Source organism: Salvelinus namaycush, chromosome 10 (genome assembly GCF_016432855.1).
Source record: "Salvelinus namaycush isolate Seneca chromosome 10, SaNama_1.0, whole genome shotgun sequence".
Lineage (NCBI taxonomy): Eukaryota > Metazoa > Chordata > Actinopteri > Salmoniformes > Salmonidae > Salvelinus > Salvelinus namaycush.
The window spans coordinates 13,345,657-13,363,623 of record NC_052316.1 but is presented as its reverse complement, the minus strand read 5'-3'; the positions used below and the strand labels follow the sequence as shown (position 1 = coordinate 13,363,623).

At 44.3% G+C, this 17,967-nt stretch overlaps 1 protein-coding gene across 1 annotated transcript; it reads right to left on the bottom strand.

The window, feature by feature from the left end:
* Nucleotides 1–1,084: 1,084 nt before the first annotated feature.
* LOC120054707 (cystathionine gamma-lyase-like) lies at nucleotides 1,085–10,613 on the bottom strand. The gene is made up of 12 exons (XM_039002253.1): nucleotides 10,391–10,613; nucleotides 9,952–10,033; nucleotides 9,695–9,790; nucleotides 9,445–9,554; nucleotides 8,947–9,081; nucleotides 7,346–7,403; nucleotides 7,179–7,256; nucleotides 6,721–6,873; nucleotides 6,363–6,484; nucleotides 6,088–6,140; nucleotides 2,198–2,336; nucleotides 1,085–1,951 (listed from the first exon to the last, which is right to left on the bottom strand). The coding sequence occupies exons 1-12, from the start codon at nucleotides 10,565–10,567 to the stop codon at nucleotides 1,937–1,939; spliced, it is 1,218 nt and encodes a 405-aa protein (XP_038858181.1). The 5' UTR covers nucleotides 10,568–10,613; the 3' UTR covers nucleotides 1,085–1,936.
* Between the last annotated feature and the right edge of the window lie 7,354 nt (nucleotides 10,614–17,967).

The following is a 17,967-nucleotide window of genomic DNA, read 5'->3' as shown; positions in this document are numbered from 1 at the left end:
TGATCACTGTTGTAAGAAGTACCAACTGCTATTAGGCTTCGGACATAGAGAAAATGTACTAACACATGGACAAGATCTGACAAGGCCCCAAAAAATATGCATTTAATAAAATTGCACATGTATTCACGCACATGTTGAGGGTGCTTTGATTTTTACCTATAGTCTCATCTGATGCAGCAAAGGAACAGACTTGGGAGTGACAGTGGTGAGGCAGCATTGTGCCACAGGACATTACCACCACCACTAAAACAGTTCACAGTTCAAATTGTGGAAATCAAAACATTTGGGCGGAGCACATCTGAAAAGGAGGGTGTCAAAGCATTGTTTCTTAAAAACAGCTCAACTTCTACACTTAGACCATACAGCAGTGTGACAGTATTGATCTGAAAGGTATCCACCCTGGCAGGCATTTTGAACCTTAACAAACCCATTCATGCGTTTCACCAAATAGTGAGCCAGGGAACCACTGTCCATATGTGACAGAAAGCAGTGTGTATTTGACCCACAAACCTAGAGGGGGGTACATCAAACAGCCCTACTGTAGAAGCGTGAGGATTATGGGTATCAAATCAATGTTTGAATACTTAATTGAGGACAGATTTTACAAGGGTCTTTTAGTTGTAAAATCATATGCAGTAGTATTGAGAAATGTACAAATCAGGTGTCATAGAAGTACACTATGGCTATAAGATTCTCCATGTGTTGAGTCTGCATAAGTTTACAGGTGGCACTAGAGCAGGGCTCTCCAACCCTGGTCCTGGAGTGCTACCTTACTGTGGGGTTTTGTTGTAACCAACCCTGGTCCTGGAGAGCTACCTTACTGTGGGGTTTTGTTGTAACCAACCCTGGTCCTGGAGAGCTACCTTACTGTGGGGTTTTGTTGTAACCAACCCTGGTCCTGGAGAGCTACCTTACTGTGGGTTTTTGTTGTAACCAACCCTGGTCCTGCTGTGGCTAACGCTAGACCCGGATGTTGCGTAACTGCCAAAACATAAGGTTGTTTTACTCCATTGTTTATATTAAAAGACAAAGTTTCCGGCTAGGCCACATTCTACAGTATGTTTCAGGAAGTGAAAGGCAAAGGTTAATGTACTGCAAACTGATTTTATTGAGTTTGGTAATGGTCAAACAAAGCACATTCATTAAGTAGCAGGCAGATATATGTGATAGATTACACCGTCAGATGAGAGAGAGCTCCAACGTGGGGTTGGTTCTCCTCAGATAGAAAACCCTGATGTCACTGTGTTTTGATCGGAGAACAAGCCCGTTACAGTGAACTCTGGGTTGAGTTCAGCAACACCACATAGCTCAAAGAATAATCCTACCACAGCACTAGTTTGTCATTCCATTAAAAATATAAAACTGCTCGGCAAGGACAAGTTGGCACTCCCTCACTGGCCAACTTTAAGACAAACTCTGGGGGGGCAAAGCTTCCCCACTCTCCCTTTACTAGGCATACATTTGATAGAGCCAGACAAAGTTATATTTAATCAAAACTGCTATCCAGACATTTCCAGAGCAAGACCTTATGGTTCATTAGTTCAAGTTTCTTTCTGCTTCATTTAGTTAACATAATTGTTTTGCCTTACACTAGTGTCCCGGATACCAGTTTTGATTGAATAAGAACCTCATTCACAATGCCCTGTCAACACCCTCCAAACAAAATATAACGTAAAAAAATAATGCAAAAGCAGCCAAATGGATTAAAAAGTCCTTGGAAGTGCTCCTGAAAATCAGCATCCAAAGAATCAATTAAATAATTTAAGGCGTAATGTTTAAAGAGCAGGTCGTTCCCTGATGATTTCATCATTGTTTGTGTGCGTTGTGCTAAAGCGTCGCTCTCTTCTTGTACGCGGCTATAAACACCGGGTACTCCTGCCTCCACTCCGTCCCGCTGACGACAGACCACCTCTGGTCATGGGACGTCCTGAAGATATTACTTCTTTGGATGCTGCTCAAAAAAAGAAGAATAAATCAGATGGAAACAACTGTGTGGTCAGGATATTCAGTACATCTGCTACAGATGTGTGGGGCAAAATATTCCAGGGATAATTATCACTTCTTGACCAGGACCCATTTGTCTGGACTTGGCAGAGATACTGTACCGTACTTCGCGCTGGGCAGAAATCTGGTTCTTGGTGTTAGGCTAGCTGAATTTAGAGACCTGTTTTTAGGGAGTGTGCTGTAGTGTACTTACAGCAGCGTTCAGGGCTTGTTCCAGGTCATCGATGATGTCCTGCTCGTCCTCCAGCCCCACGGACAGACGGACCATTGTGTCACTGATCCCCAGGTCGGCCCTATCACTCTCAGGAACAGACGCATGGGTCATTATCGCCCTGAGAGAGAGGGAACGAAGAGGGTAATAAATAGCTCAATATTCAAAGACAACCCATGTCTTAAGTACAAAAAAGCTTATTTCTGATAAAGGACAAGTTATGCAGGGGTGTGTATAACGTTGTGCCTCAATTAGCAGAGTATCTTGAAAATAGACATTTTATCATGACACTATTGAACAGGTATGATCAGAGGGCGTCTGCGCTCTTAAAAAGGTCCTTACTACTGAAAAGTGTCTGTTCCAGGTGCATAGGAGTCAAAATAAGAATACTGGAAGAAAGAGACCCACACACTGTCAAAGGGAATAGATCCAAAACTGAGGCTTGAATGCCAAATTTACGTCATTTAGGAGATGCTCTTATCCGGAGCGACTTAGTGCATTCATCTTAAGATAGCCAGGTGGGACAACCACATAACACAGGCATAGAAAGTACATTATTCATCAATATCGTAGCTATCAGTAGAGAGAGCTAGAAGGGGGATTATTTAAGATACTTTTTGATGAGGTGGGGTTTGATGTTTTCAGAAGATGGGTAAGGACTCTGCTGTCCTAGCTTCGGGGGGAGGGGGCTGGTTCCACCATTGGGGTGTCAGGACAGAAAAGAGCTTGGACTGGGCTGAGCGGGAGGGCCAAAAGACCAGAAGTGGCAGAACAGAGTGCTCTGGTTTGAGGTGTAGGGTTTGAGCATAGCCTGAAGATAGGGAGGTGCAGTTCCGTAGGTAAAGCACCATGGTCTTGTAGTAGATGCGAGGTTTCAACTAGAAGCCAGTGGAGTGTGCAGAGGAGCATGAGAGAACTTGGGAAGGTTTAAAACCAGGTGGACTGCAGCGTTCTGGATAAGATGCAGGGGTGTGATGGCACAAGCGGGAAGCCCAGCCAACAGCGAGTTGCAGTAGTCCAGACTGAATAGGGCAAGTGCCTAAATTAGGACCTGCGGCGCTTCCTGTGTGCGGTAGAGCAGGTATTCCCCCCCCCCAAAAAATCACATTTACCGCTACTCACGGGAAACCTTCAAACATTTAGAAACAAAACATGACATGGGAGTTTGAGCGAGAATAAAGACGACTTTTGAGTAGTAAGACGTATAAACGCAACAGACACCATTAATAAGAAGGGGCTAGAAGAGTCTTAGCTTCCCGAGTGGCTAGGACAGGCAAGCCCCATACTATTGTGGATTACTTAATTATTCCTGCTACCGTGGATAAGGCTGGGACAATGCTGGAGGAAAAGGCCAAAAAAAACTATACAGACAATGCCTCCAAACACTTGTTTCACAACGCATCAGTGACATAGCAGGAGATGTTTGAAACAATTACTGCTTCGCATACAAGCCAGTGAATTAAATGCGTTGAGTCAACAAGAAGTGGCGGGCCTGGCACAACTCCTGGTATATGTCCGTTACGTTTATGGAGGGGGGGTCAATTAAGGAAGAGATCCTCTTCTGGAAACCAGGACAACATGAGAGGATATGTTTAAAAGTACTGGACAGCTTTGTGACATCAAATGGACTTTGGTGGTCAAGATGTGTTGGTATCTCTACTGATGGCGCAAAAGCCATGACAGGGAGACATAGTGACGTGGTAACGCACGTGCAAGCAGTTGCTCCCGACGCCACTTGGGTACACTGCAGCATCCACCGAGAGGCTCTTGCTACCAAGGAAATGCCTGACAGCTTGAAAGATGTTTTGGACACTAGTGAAAATGGTTAACTTTGTTAAAGCAAGGCCCCTGAACTCTCGTGTATTTTCTGCACTTTGCAATGATATGGGCAGCGACCATGTAACGATTTTACAACATACAGAAGAAGTGCGCTGGTTATCAAGGGGCAAAGTATTGACATGTTTTTTTTAAATTGAGATGAGCTTAAAGTTCCTCACTGACCATCATTTTCACTTGTCTGAACGCTTGCATGATGAGTTTCTCACATGACTGGCCTATCTGGGTGATCTGAATCTAGGATTACAGGGACTCTCCGCAACTATATTCATTGTGCGGGACAAAAATTGAGGCTATGATTAAGAAGTTGGAGCTCTTCTGTCTGCATTAACAAGGACAACACACAGGTTTTCCATCATTGTATGATTTTTTTTGTGTGCAAATGAACTCAAGCTTACGGACAATGTCAAATGTGATATAGCGAAGCACCTGAGTGAGTTGGGTGCGCAATTACTTTCCCGAAACGGACGACACAACTGGATTCGTTATCCCTTTCATGCCCTGCCTCCAGTCCATTTACCGATATCTGAACAAGAGAGCAACAATTGTAACAAGCGGTTCTGTGAAAATTTTATATAAATTAGAAACCACTGCCAGATTTCTGGATTGGGCTGCGATCGCGCTGTTAAGACACGGATGCCCTTTGCAACCACGTACCTAATGTGAGTGGATTCTCGGTCCTCGCTAGCATGAACTAAATACAGGCACAGACTGCATGTGAAAAATGACTTAAGACGGACTCTCTCCAACCCAAAATTGCAGAGTTATGTGCATCCTTTCAAGCACACCCTTCTCATTAACCTGTGGTGAGTTACTCACAAAATATCAATTTACAAATACGGTTTAATATGCAAGATGGCTAAATAATGAGCAAAATAATTGATTATATTATTATTTGTGCCCTGGTCCTATAAGAGCTCTGTCACTTCCCACGAGCCAGGTTGTGACAAACTCACACTCATTCTTATGTTTTAATACATGTATAGTGTGTGTGGCTGGCTTACAATGATGGCAAAAAACAACATTTGAGAGTGCGCCGACCCTGGTGCTAGAGGCGGTACGCAGCTGGAGGTTGAATGTTTGAAGGGGTACAGGACTATAAAAAAAAAGTTTGGGAACCACTGTTGATAGAGCAGGTCACTGCTTTGATGTTTGCAGAGAACAACAGGGTGTCGTCCATGGTCACGCCAAGGTTCTTTGCACTCTGGGAGGCCGACACTGGAGTTGTCAACTGTGATGGAGAGGTCTTTGAGCGGGCAGGCCTTCCCCGGGAAAAAGAGCAGTTATGTCTTGTTGAGGTGGTGGGCCTACATCAAAGTTGAGATAACTGCCAGGCATACAGAGATGAGTCTTGTCACCTGGGTGTCAGAAGGGGGGGGGGGGGGAAAGTAGTTGAGTGTCATCCGTATAGCAATGATAGGAGACCATGTGAGGATATGACGGAGCTGAGTGACTTGGTGTATCGAGAAAGGGCCTAGAACCAAGCCCTGGGGGACACCAGTAATGAGTGTACGTGGTGCAGACAGATCTTCTCCACGTCACCTGGTAGGTACGGCCTGCCAGGTAGGATGCAATCCAAGAAGCAGGTGTGTGTGCCAACAATTTATACTGATGATGGCCTGAGGCCACAACGTTTGTTTTCACCTTTTATTTATTCCCTTTCTTGCACTGATATATTCTTTGGGCACCATGATGTTTCCATAAACATCTTTATTTTGCATTCAAGCCTCAGTTTTGGACCCATTTATTTTTGACAGTGTGCAGGTCTCCATTTCTTCCACTATTAAACAGGTTAAATGTATTTTGTCTGATTTCAAGTTGGTTCAAAATAAATACAAGTATCTTAACCACTGCTGCCCCCTTATGGCATTGTTAAAAAAGTTAAGCAATTAAAATACTGTACATTTTCATACCACATCATATTAATTGGTTCAGCTGAAACATTGTAATTAACAAGACAGGTGGAAAAGTGAACGAATTGCAATATTGTAGCAGTTTAATGTTAAGGTTTATTGATGATATTTGGGTATACTTACGGATGCTCTGCCAAGCTTTCATAACCACCGAGGCTCTCGGCAAGTGCAAACAACTTGAAATAAAAGAAACAGCACAAAATGTTATTGCAGTGTCCATCCGTGATTGAATCCTCAACACATACTGTAGTAAAATACAATGATGCCCGATTCATACTATAGAGCCGATCCTTACAGTCACTTCCAGCAACTACGTTGTATGCATAACCATATCAGCCCAGTACAGCTCGTCTTGGCATTGTGTCAATCACACATGAGCATCTCAATTTTGTAATTACCCTTAAGTTGCTGAGGAACATGGTGGCATTCTCCAGTTTTCCCTTTATGTAGAAGGTGATCATCCCTGGGCAGCCTGTGCACTGTTTCTTCATCAGCTCATGCTGGGGGTGGGAGGGCAAGCCTGTAGAGTGGAGACGGATTAAGAGGAAAACTGGAGGGTAACTGGAGATGCATGTGCTCTGTGACTGAACTGTGTTTATACTGGACCAGGGAATTACCAGAGTGACTACATTGAATTTTTTAAAATATCATCCAGAAAGCAGGTCATGTCAAAATATGTTACATGTGTTTTATACAACATACAGAAATACTAGTTTGACATTTTAATATCCAGAGATCCCCCCCCCCACACCCCACCTGGGAAGATGACTCGGTCCACCCTGGGGTCGGCCTCCAGGAACTTGGCCACTGCCAGGGCGTTCTTGAAGTGCTGCCTCATGCGCAGGTGCAGGGTTTTCAGGCCGCGGTTACACAGGTAGCAGTCAAAGGGGGACGGTACCGCTCCGAGGGCTTTAGGGTCAGGATTAGGGCACAATAAGGAAGAACAAAGTGTTACAAAACATACCAATCAGCCCCTCAGACAAACAACCAACAAGGGTGCTATACAAAGCCTTCTTTATCAGCGGTTTATAATTGGAAAGCCCTGGCATCACGAGCATGTGCGGATGTTTGATGAGCGAAAGTAGGTCACAAGAGTTGAGCAACTGCTTCACTGAGAAGTTCAAGTGCTTCAAATCATAGTAGGGTAAAAATGTGTCGGTTTATCACCTAAACATACATGGCTTTTTGCCAGTTGCTATTCATTAATCTCTCACCATTCTGTAGAAACCTCAGTCTGTCATACAGGTCCTCACGGTTCACAGACACCAGGCCCATTACAACGTCACTGTGACCTGTCAATCAAATATTTAAACTTAGATTTGATCAAACCCAATGGGAATTCTCTTCAGTCAACATCAATGTACAAACAGTGTGTACCTACCATTCATGTACTTAGTAGCTGAATACATGCATATGTCTGCGCCGAGGGCCAAGGGGCGCTAAAGTTCAAGAAACAAGCACAGAGTATATTTGGGTTAATCAATGACTCGGTTTGAGCCGGTCTATGAAGAGAGGAAATAACTGGGTGTGTTTAGGAAACTTAAGAGAGCGTGAAATGAAGGAACACATCCATTGCAAATCATTAAGCTTTATTCATCTCCAACGGTCACTGGGCTGAATGTAGCAATGCATAACCAACAACAAACATACAGTACCAGTCAAAAGTTTGGAAAACACCCACTCATTCAAGGGTTTTTCTTTTCTTTATTGTAGAATAATAGTGAAGACATCAAAACTATGAAATCACACACATGGAATCATGTAGTAACCAAAAAAAGGTTAAACAAATCAAAATATTTTATTTTAGATTCTTCAAAGTAGCTACCCTTTGCCTTGACAGCTTTGCACACTCTTGGCATTCTCTCAACCAGCTTCACCTGGAATGCTTTTCCAACAGTCTTGAAGGAGTTTCCACATATGCTGAGCACTTTTTGGCTGCTTTTCCTTCACTCTGCAGTCCAACTCATCCCAAACCATCTCAATTGGGTTGAGATCAGGTGATTGTGGAGGCCTAACTAAATAAATAACTGACAGTGTCACCAGCAAAGCACCATCACACCTCCTCCTCCATGCTTCACGGTGGAAACCAAACATGTGGAGATTATCTGCTCACCTACTCTGAGTCTCACAAAAGACATGGCGGTTGGAACCAAATATCAAATATTTGGACAGAATTCCACCGGTCTAATGTCCATTGCTCGAGTTTCTTGGCTCAAGCAAGTCTCCTTATCGATGTCCTTTAGTAGTGGTTTCTTTGCAGCATTTCGACCATGAAGGCCTGATTCACGCAGTCTCCTCTGAACAGTTGATGTTGAGGTGTGTCTGTTACTTGAACTCTGCAGCATTTATTTGGGCTGCAATTTCTGAGGCTGGTAACTCTAATGAACTTATCCTCTGCAGCAGAGGTAACTCTGGGTCTTCCTTTCCTGTGGCGGTCCTCATGAGAGCCAGTTTCATGATAGCGCTTGATGGTTTTTGTGACTGCACTTGAAACTTTCAAAGTTCTTGAAATTTTCCAGATTGACTGACCTTCAGGTCATGAGTAATGATGGACTATTGTTTCTCTTTGCTTATTTGAGCTGTTCTTGTCATAATGTGGACTTGGTCTTTTACCAAATAGGGTTATCTTCTGTATACCACCCCCACCTTCGCACAACTGATTGGCTCAATCGCATTAAGGAAAGAAATTCCACAAATTAACTTTTAACAAGGCACACCTTTTAATTGAAATGCATTCCAGGAGAATACCTCATGAAGAGTGTGCAAAGCTGTCATCAACGCAAAGGGTGGCTACTTTGAAGAATCTAAAATATATTTTTGTTTAACACCTTTTTGGTTACTACATGATTCCATGTATTTCATAGTGTGTAGAACATTTCATACAATGTTGAAAATAGTAAAAATAAAGAAAACCCCTGGAATGAGTAGGTGTGTCCAAACTTTTGACTGGTCCTGTATATCTATAAACAAACATTTACATACCTGGAAGTAGGCTGACATGAAAGTGTTGTCCACAACCACCACGGTATCAGTGTTGTGTTGGTGGACCACATCTGCACAGGCCTGGATATCCACCACTTTCATGGTGGGGTTGGTGGGGGTCTCGATCCATACCAACTACATAAAGATAGAAAATAAAAGAGCATATTTTTTAAATAGAAGTTCAACAGGTTTTTGGGTTTCGTAGTTTGGCTCCCAACCAAAAACTCGCAGCTATAACATGTCGGTCTTAAACTATAGTCATGTAGGGACAAGTCACAGTGAGAGTGAAGTGCCTCTTACTGAATTCTCAAATGGAGTCCGATGACTAACGGCAAAGCTCAGGTTGGAGCACTAAACATAAACAACAAAAGGGAAATAATAACACTGATGCTGGATAACGTCTATTCTTGTACAAATAAGAAACCTGAAACCTGGGTTGATTTAGGAAAAAATGAATAGTGAAATAAGGTAATTAAGTAGATTTAGCGTTCCACTCACTTTTGTGTTCGGCTTAAGAGCAGCCTGGAGCAACTCGATTTTGGTGCAATCAGCAAAGGACACAACCAAGCCACCCTCTGCAGCAATCTTTCGGAAATAACGATTGGTACCTGTAGAGAAAAATCCTAATGTATTACTGTGTCATATGCATCAAATACAACTTACATGTGTGTGATCTTCCACCCACAACGTTGTCTACCTTTTGGTGGTTCTCTAGACAGTTTTACAGACACTGTGGGCCATGTCTTACCTCCATACACATCGTTCATGCAGACAATGCCATCTCCAGCTTTCAGCATGTGAGAGATGGTCATAGTCGCAGCCAGCCCAGAGGCAAGAGCAAGACCTACACCGGAAATTCAGTTAATGATAGTTCAAAGAATACATTATCTTCACATGAGGCTAGTTAAAGGTCTATTTTCTACCTTTAGGCTACACATTCTCTAACTTGTTAAATTGTATTAGATACAAATTCACGAGGTAATGGTGTCTGACATGAACACGTACAGTGTTTTGCTCCATCCAGAGCAGCAACAGCTTTCTCCAGACAGTTTCTGGTCGGGTTTCCACTCCGACTGTACTCAAAACCCTGATAAGAAGATATTACATTTAGAGAGCACACATTTGCCACAGCTTCTATAAATAAACAGATGCTGGTACTGATGATAACCTGGTCATTAATGATTCGGTAAAATCTAATAAATCGTTGACTTTCAATATTCGTCACAGAAAGCTAATTTCCGATCACTGTCAGAGACAACATTCTGACTAATAAAATGGGTAACGTATGTGCTATGCAGGGAAAGACAAGCATCCATACTTTCATACATATGAATATTAACACCAACGGGACCGGTTCTGTATATCGGATTGGTATAAAGACACCTCATACTGAACTAACAGCCTTCGATACCAGACACCAAGGTTATTGCATCAGGCAACTTACAGCATGATCTCCAGGTCTATACTGCTTGAACGTGGTGGACAGAGAAATAGGTGGCACCACGGCCATAGATTTCCATTGCTCCGGTTCTTGCCCAACGTGGATCGCCTCTGTTGCGAAAGATTTGAACTGAGGGTGGAAACCGGTAGACAAGTCGTTTTGATGGTGTGAAGAAGCCATGTGTTACAAATCCAGTCCGGTTCCCTGAGAGTGATGTGTCGCTATGTTTTACCGTTGAATACTCCTAATGAAAACTAAATTGTGAATTTAACCGCGACGTGTAACGCCCAAATCCTTTCTAACCCAATCACCACTTCTCTACAAGGGGAGGATTGCACCGAATGATATTTAAATAGGGACTTCCCGTAACCCGAGTTAGCTCGTGGCGTGTTTGCTATACTTGCTTGCATGATTTATTTTTCCTCCACAGCAATGATGGTATGATGCAATGCATGGTTTAAGCCAATAGGAGGAAGAGTATGCTACATTATATATTAACATTCGCGCCGGGGCGGACTGGCTATCTAGCATTTTGGTGGGCTGGTCCATTTTTAGCCCAGTGTCATACTTGTTTTTTTAAAGCAAAATATGAATTATCTGGTTAGTAATGGGGGCCTCCCCCCCAAAAAATGGCCCGGTATTGGAGCCCTGAGGGGGGGGGGGGGGAAATGGGCCGGTGTGGGGGCCTCAAGGGAAGGGAAAAATGGTCCGGTGTGTTAGAAATGCCAGTGCCAATTTCTGGTCCCAGTCCGCCCCTGATTACATACAAATCATATTGTTTGTTCTTAGTTTCAAAGTAATCTAAGACACATTTATACCACTAATTTGTTGAAGACAGACTTGTGTATTTTTCCCACATTCATAAACAAACACAGAGTTATTATAACACATTTGTATTTTTCTTCTTAGTACATAATAATGTAAATGTTGTAAAACAACAACAACATTGATGCTACAGAGGAGAGTCAAGGTATTGCTGTGATAAAAAGCAGTACAGTTTTTCTCTATCACACTATTTCCAGTCCTGTGCCACAGGGGGGAGCTGGTGTCCTGTGTTGTTGAGTGTTTCAGGCAGAAGACAGTTTGACTCTAAAGTAAAATGTAAAAGTTTATAGATCGATAGTCCATCTAGGGTCTACTCTATAACCACAGACTATGCACCTGGCAGAATATTTCTTTACCGGAGTTATACAGTGGTGTAAAGTACTTAAGTAGTACTTTAAAATATTTTTACTTAAGTCGTTTTTGGGGGTATCTGTACTTTACTTTACTATTTATATTTTTGGCAACTTTTACTTTTACTTCACTACATTCCTAAATCAAATAATGTACTTTTTACTCCATACATTTTCTCTGACACCCAAAAGTGCCTGTTACATTTTGTCAGGAAAATGGTCCAATTCACACACTTATCAAGAGAACATCCCTGGTCATCCAGGGATGTTCTCTTGATAAGTGTGTGAATTTGTTAAGTGTGTGAATTTTTTAAAATTTTACCTCCTCTCATTTGGCGGACTCACGAAACACAAATGCATTGTTTGTAAATGATGTCTGAGTGTTGGAGCGTGTCCCTGGCTATTCATCAATAAAAAAACTTATCACTTTTACAATTCAGAAGGACTGTTTTGAAATAACAGCACCAACATTTGGTACGGAGGTAGATTCATGTACCCTGAAAATAATTAGATATGGAGCCACCACAGAGTTGGGGGTGATGGCAGACATTTTACAAAATGGCCCCCAACGGTAAAACTGTTTTACAATTCAGAAGGACTATTTTTATATAAAAGTAACACATTTGTCAGAGAGGTACATTTATATACCTTGGAAAGGTTTCGTTATGGAGCCACCACAGATTTGGCCCTTGTGGGCTGTAGCTAGGGCCCCAGGGTTCCAGTCTAGTAGTACACTTTTCAATGTGCTCATAGGACAATTTTGCTATTTTATATTCATCCAATTTCTGTCATGTTTCTTGATGACGTGATGGCGTCGCCGCTGCTCCAGTGCTGCCCCGGTGCTAACACAGTTGTACAATTCAGAAGGACTATTTTGAGATAGTCAAATCTGGCACAGAGGTAGATGTATGCAAAATGGAGAGACGGCGCCACCACAGATTTCGCCCCTGGGGGCCGTAGGCGCCATGTTACAAAATGCCTTTGACCCCAATAACCAGCTTCATGAGGTAGTCACCTGGAATGCATTTCAATTAACAGGTGTGCCTTGTTAAAAGTACATTTGTGTAATTTCTTTTCTTCTTAATGCATTTGAGCCAATCAGTTGTGTTGTGAGAAGGTAGGGTTGGTATATATGAAGATAGCCCTATTTGGTAAAATACCAAGTCCATATTATGGCAAGAACAGCTCAAATAAGCAAAGAGAAATGACAGTCCATCATTACTGACAAGAAGGTCAGTCAATACAGAATATTTCAAGAACTTTGAAAGTTTCTTCAAGTGCAGTCACAAAAACCATTAAGCTCTACAATGAAACTGGCTCTCATGAGGACCGCCACAGGAAAGGAAGACCCAGAGTTACCTCTGCTGCAGAGGATAAGTTCATTAGAGTTACCAGCCTCAGATTGCAGCCCAAATAAATGCTTCACAGAGTTCAAGTAACAGACATATCTCAACATCAACTGTTCAGAGGAGACTGCGTGAATCAGGTCTTCATGGTTGAATTGCTGCAAAGAAACCACTACTAAAGGACACCAATAATAATAAGAGATTGCTTGGGCCAAAAAAACACGAGCAATGGATATGGAAATCTGTCCTTTGGTCTGATGAGTCCAAATTGAGATTTTTGGTTCCAACTGATGTGTCTTCGTGAGACACAGAGTTGGTGAACGCATGTGTGGTTCCCACTGCAGAAAAGCATTACTCATGAAGCTGGTTGAGACAATGCCAAGAGTGTGCAAAGACAAGGCAAAGGGTGGCTACTTTGAAGACTCTAAAATATATTTTGTTTGTTTAACACTTTTTTGGTTACTACATGATTCCATATATGTTATTTCATAGTTTTGATGTCTTCACTATTATTCTACAATGTAGAAAATAGTAAAAATAAAGAAAAACCCTTGAATGAGTAGGTGAGTCCAAACTTTTGACTGGTACACTGAGTGTACAAAACATTAACAACACCCGCTCTTTCCATGACAGACTAACAAGGTCAATACAGGTTGATTATTGATGTCATTTGTTAAATCCATTTCAATCAGTGTAGATAAAAGGAAGGAGACAGGTTAAAATATATATTTTTAAGCCTTAAGACTATTGGACATGGATGTTGTATGTGTACCATTCAGAAGGTGAATCGGCAAGGCAAAATATTTAAGTGTCTTTGAACGGGGTATGGTAGTAGGTGCCAGGTGCACCGCTTTGTGTCAAGAACTGCAAGCTGCTGGGTTTTTCACACTCAACAGATTCCCGTGTGTATCAAGAATGGTCCACCACCCAAACTCAATATTCCCAAGACCTGTGCCTCAACACAATCCTGTCTCGGAGCTCTATGGACAATTCCTTCGACCTCATGGCTTGGTTTTTGCTCTGACATGCACTGTCAACTGTGGGACCTTATGTAGACAGGTGTGTGCTTTTCCAAATCATGTCCAATTATCACGTTTCAGGTATGACCCAGATGCAGACAGTGTCAAAGAAATAAACATTTATTTCGAATACAGGGGCAGGCAAACGACAGGTCAAAGGCAGGCAGAGGTCAGTAATCCAGAGAAGGTGCAAAGGGTCCAGAATGGCAGGCAGTCTCAGGGTCAGGGCAGGCAGAAGGGTCAAACCAGGAAGGACTAGGAAACAGGAGGAAGAAACAGACAGGAGCAAGGGGACAAACGCTGGAAGGTTTCACTAAACGAACTAAACGAACTGGCAACTGACAAACAGAGAACACAGGTATAAATACACAGGGGATAATGGGGAAGATGGGCAACACCTGGAGGGGGTGGAGACAAGCACAAAGACAGGTGAAACAGATCAGGGTGTGACAGTACCACCCCTCTAGGGGCGCCACCTGGCGTCCTACCTGAGCGCATACCTGGTTGGGTGCCGGTGTTGGAAATCTGCAAAGAGGCCTGGGTCCAGGATGTCTCTGGCGGGGACCCAGCACCTCTCCTCCGGGTCATAAACCTCCCAGTCAACAAGGCACTGGAACCCCCTGCCACGAGGTTGAACCAACAGGAGACAAAGGGCTGTGAGACATGGGCTTAACTCTGGATACATGAAAGGTGGGAAGTATATGAAGGGTACAGAAGACAAACAGCAGAGGGGCTAATGATTTTGGAGATGGGAAATGGGCTGATAAACCAGGGGAAGAGTTTGCGGGATTCCACCCGGAAGGGCAGATATTAGGGTGGGCGGAGAACAGGCAGCACAAAGTAGTCTCAAGGTCCTGGTTGGCTCGATCTGACTGGCCGTTGGACTGGGGGTGGAACCCGGAGAACAGGCTAGCCGACGACCCAATGAGGGTGCAGAACGTCTTCCAGAACTGGGACGAGAACTGAGGACCCCGGTCGGAGACCATGTCGGCTGGCAGTCCATGGATCCGGAAGACGTGCTGCACCATGAGCTGGGCCATCACTTTGGCAGAGGGTAACTTGGGAAGAGGAATGAAGTGGAAAACCGATCCACAACGGTCAAGATGGCGATGTTGCCTTCAGATGGGGGGAGACCCGTGACAAAGTCCAGGGATGGTGAAGGACAGGCAGAGGTTGGAAGAATCCAGCCGGAGCTTGACGATGAGTCTTGTTCTGTGCACAGACCGTGCAAGCGGCAACAAATGCGGAGACGTCAGGAACCATGGTAGTCCACCAAAAGCGTTGTCGCACAAAAGCCAGGGTCCAACGGGAGCCCGGGTGGCAAGCAAGCCTAGAGGAGTGGGCCCACTCCAGGACCACGTCAGGCACGAACATCTGGTTATCTGTACCCCCTCCACTCCTCCAACACCATCTTCACCGCAAGAAGCTCACGATTCCCCACATCGTAGTTCCTCTCCGTGGCGTTGAGGCGGTGGGAGAAGGCGCAGGGATGCAACTTGAGGTCCAGTGCAGACCGCTGGGACAGAACAGCCCCCACTCCGACATCCGAAGCATCGGTCTCCACTACAAACTGGCGGGACGGGTCAAGATGAACCAAGATGAGAGCTGTGGTGAAGCGGTGTTTGAGATCCCGGAACGCCCGGTCAGCAGCTGGGGACTACATGAACGGAACCTTTGGAGAAGTGTGTGCAGACAGGGGGAAAGCCAGTGTGCTGTTGCCCCAGATAAAGCAGTGATAAAAGTTGGCGAAACCCAGGAAACGCTGCAGCTGTACTCTGGACGTAGGCTTGGGCCCATCCACCACCACTCTTACCTTCCCGGGATCCATCTGTACGCTCCCTGCAGTGATGATGTAACCCAGAAAAGGGATGGTGGAGCGATGGAATTTGCACTTCTCTGCTTTTACAAAAAGCTGGTTCTTCAGGAGGCGTTGGAGAATCTGTCGGACGTGGAGCACATGTTCTTGGGTGGAGCGGGAGAAGACGAGGGTGTCATCGAGGTAGACGAAGACAAACCGATTCAACATGTCATGGAGAACATCATTAACCAGAGGCTGGAACACAGCAGGGCCGTTGGTAAGGCCAAAGGGCATGACCAGGTACTCGTAGTAGCCGCTGACCGTGTTGAAGGCAGTCTTCCACTCGTCCCCTTCCCGTATCCGCACCAGGTGGTAGGTGTTCCGTAGGTCCTGCTTGGAGAACACGGTGGCCCCCTGGAGCGGCTCGAAGGCCGAGGGGATGAGAGGTAGCAGTTAGCGATTGATGTTGTTGAGACATCGGTAGTTGATGCACGGGAGCAGCGATTTGTCCTTCTCCACAAAGAACACTGCGCCGGCAGAAGGACGGATGAACCCAGCAGCTAGGGAGTCCTCTATGTAGGTTTCCATAGCCTTGGTCTCTGGACCCGACAGAGAGTACAGTCGTCCCCGTAGCGGAGTGATGCCTGGAAGAAGAACAATCCTGCAGTCATATGGTCGGTGTGGCGGCAGCGAAGTGGCCCGGGCCTTACAGAACACCTCCCGGAGGTCCTGGTACTCCGCGGGAATGGTGGAGAGGTCCGGGACAACTTCCGAGGTCCCAGGAAGATGGGCGTGGCAGAACGGGCTCCAGCCCATGATGGCACCGGCAGACCAGTAAATAAGGGGATTGTGTCGCTGGAGCCAGGAGAATCCCAATACCACGTGAACCTGAGGAGACTTGTTACGGCTAGACGTTCCGCTTTTCGACAACATTCTGTGAAATTGCAGAGCGCGAAATTCAAATAAAATTATTAGAAATATTTTACTTTCATAAAATCACAAGTGCAATACACTAAAATAAAGCTTAACTTCTTGTTAATCCAGTCACCGTGTCAGATTTCAAAAAGGCTTTACGGCGAAAGCAAACGATGCGATTATCTGAGGACAGCGCCCCATCATACAAACACATGAAAATCATATTTCAACCAAGCAGGTGCGACACGAAAGTCAGAAATAACGATATAATTCATGCCTTACCTTTGAAGATCTTCTTCTGTTGGCACTCCAATATGTCCCAGAAATATCACAAATGGTCCTTTTGTTCGATAAACTCCTTCTTTATATCCCCAAAATGTCCATTTATTTGGCGCATTTGATTCAGAAATACACCGGTTCCAACTCGCCCAACATGACTACAAATTATCTAATAAGTTACCTGTAAACTTGGTCCAAACATTTCAAACAACTTTCCTAATCTAACTTTAGGTATCCTAAAACGTAAATAATCGATCAAATTTAAGACGGAATATACTGTGTTCAATAGCGGACAAAATCAAAGTGGAGCGAGCTACAGGTCGCGAGCACCAGTAAAAAAGAGTCCACTTGGCTTGACACTCATACTGAATAGCCATACTTCTTAATTTCTCAAAGGAAAAACATCAACCAATTTCTAAAGACTGTTGACATCTAGTGGAAGCCATAGGAACAACAACCAGGTGCCTCATAAATCTAGTTTCCCATAGAAAACTAATTGTAAACACAGTGACCTCAAAAAAAGAAAATCCTGGATGGTTTGTTCTCGGGGTTTCGCCTGCCAAATAAGTTATGTTATACTCACAGACATTATTTTAACAGTTTTAGAAACGTTAGTGTTTTCTATCCTATATGCATATCCTAACTTCTGGCCCTGAGTAGCAGGCAGTTTACTTTGGGCACGCTTTTCATCCGAACGTGAAAATACTGCCCCCTATCCCAAAGAGATTAAAGAGCAGGAGCTGGATCGTCTTGATGTGGTTCCCTGACACACGTAGATTGATGGGTGGTATTGTGGGTGACCTGGCCTATAGAGCGGCCGTCCAGTGCTCTAATGTCCATGGGAATGGAGAGGGGCTGAGTGGGGATATCCAGCTCGGAAGCCAGGGTAGCGTCCATAAAGCTCTCATCGGCCCCAGAGACGATGAGTAGCCGGAGAGATTTCGACTGGTTCCCCCACAGCAACATGGCATGAAAAGGGATGCGAGTAAGGGGAGAGGAAAAGTTCTCCGTATGGCCCACCAGAGTACCTGTTCCTACCAGTGAGCCT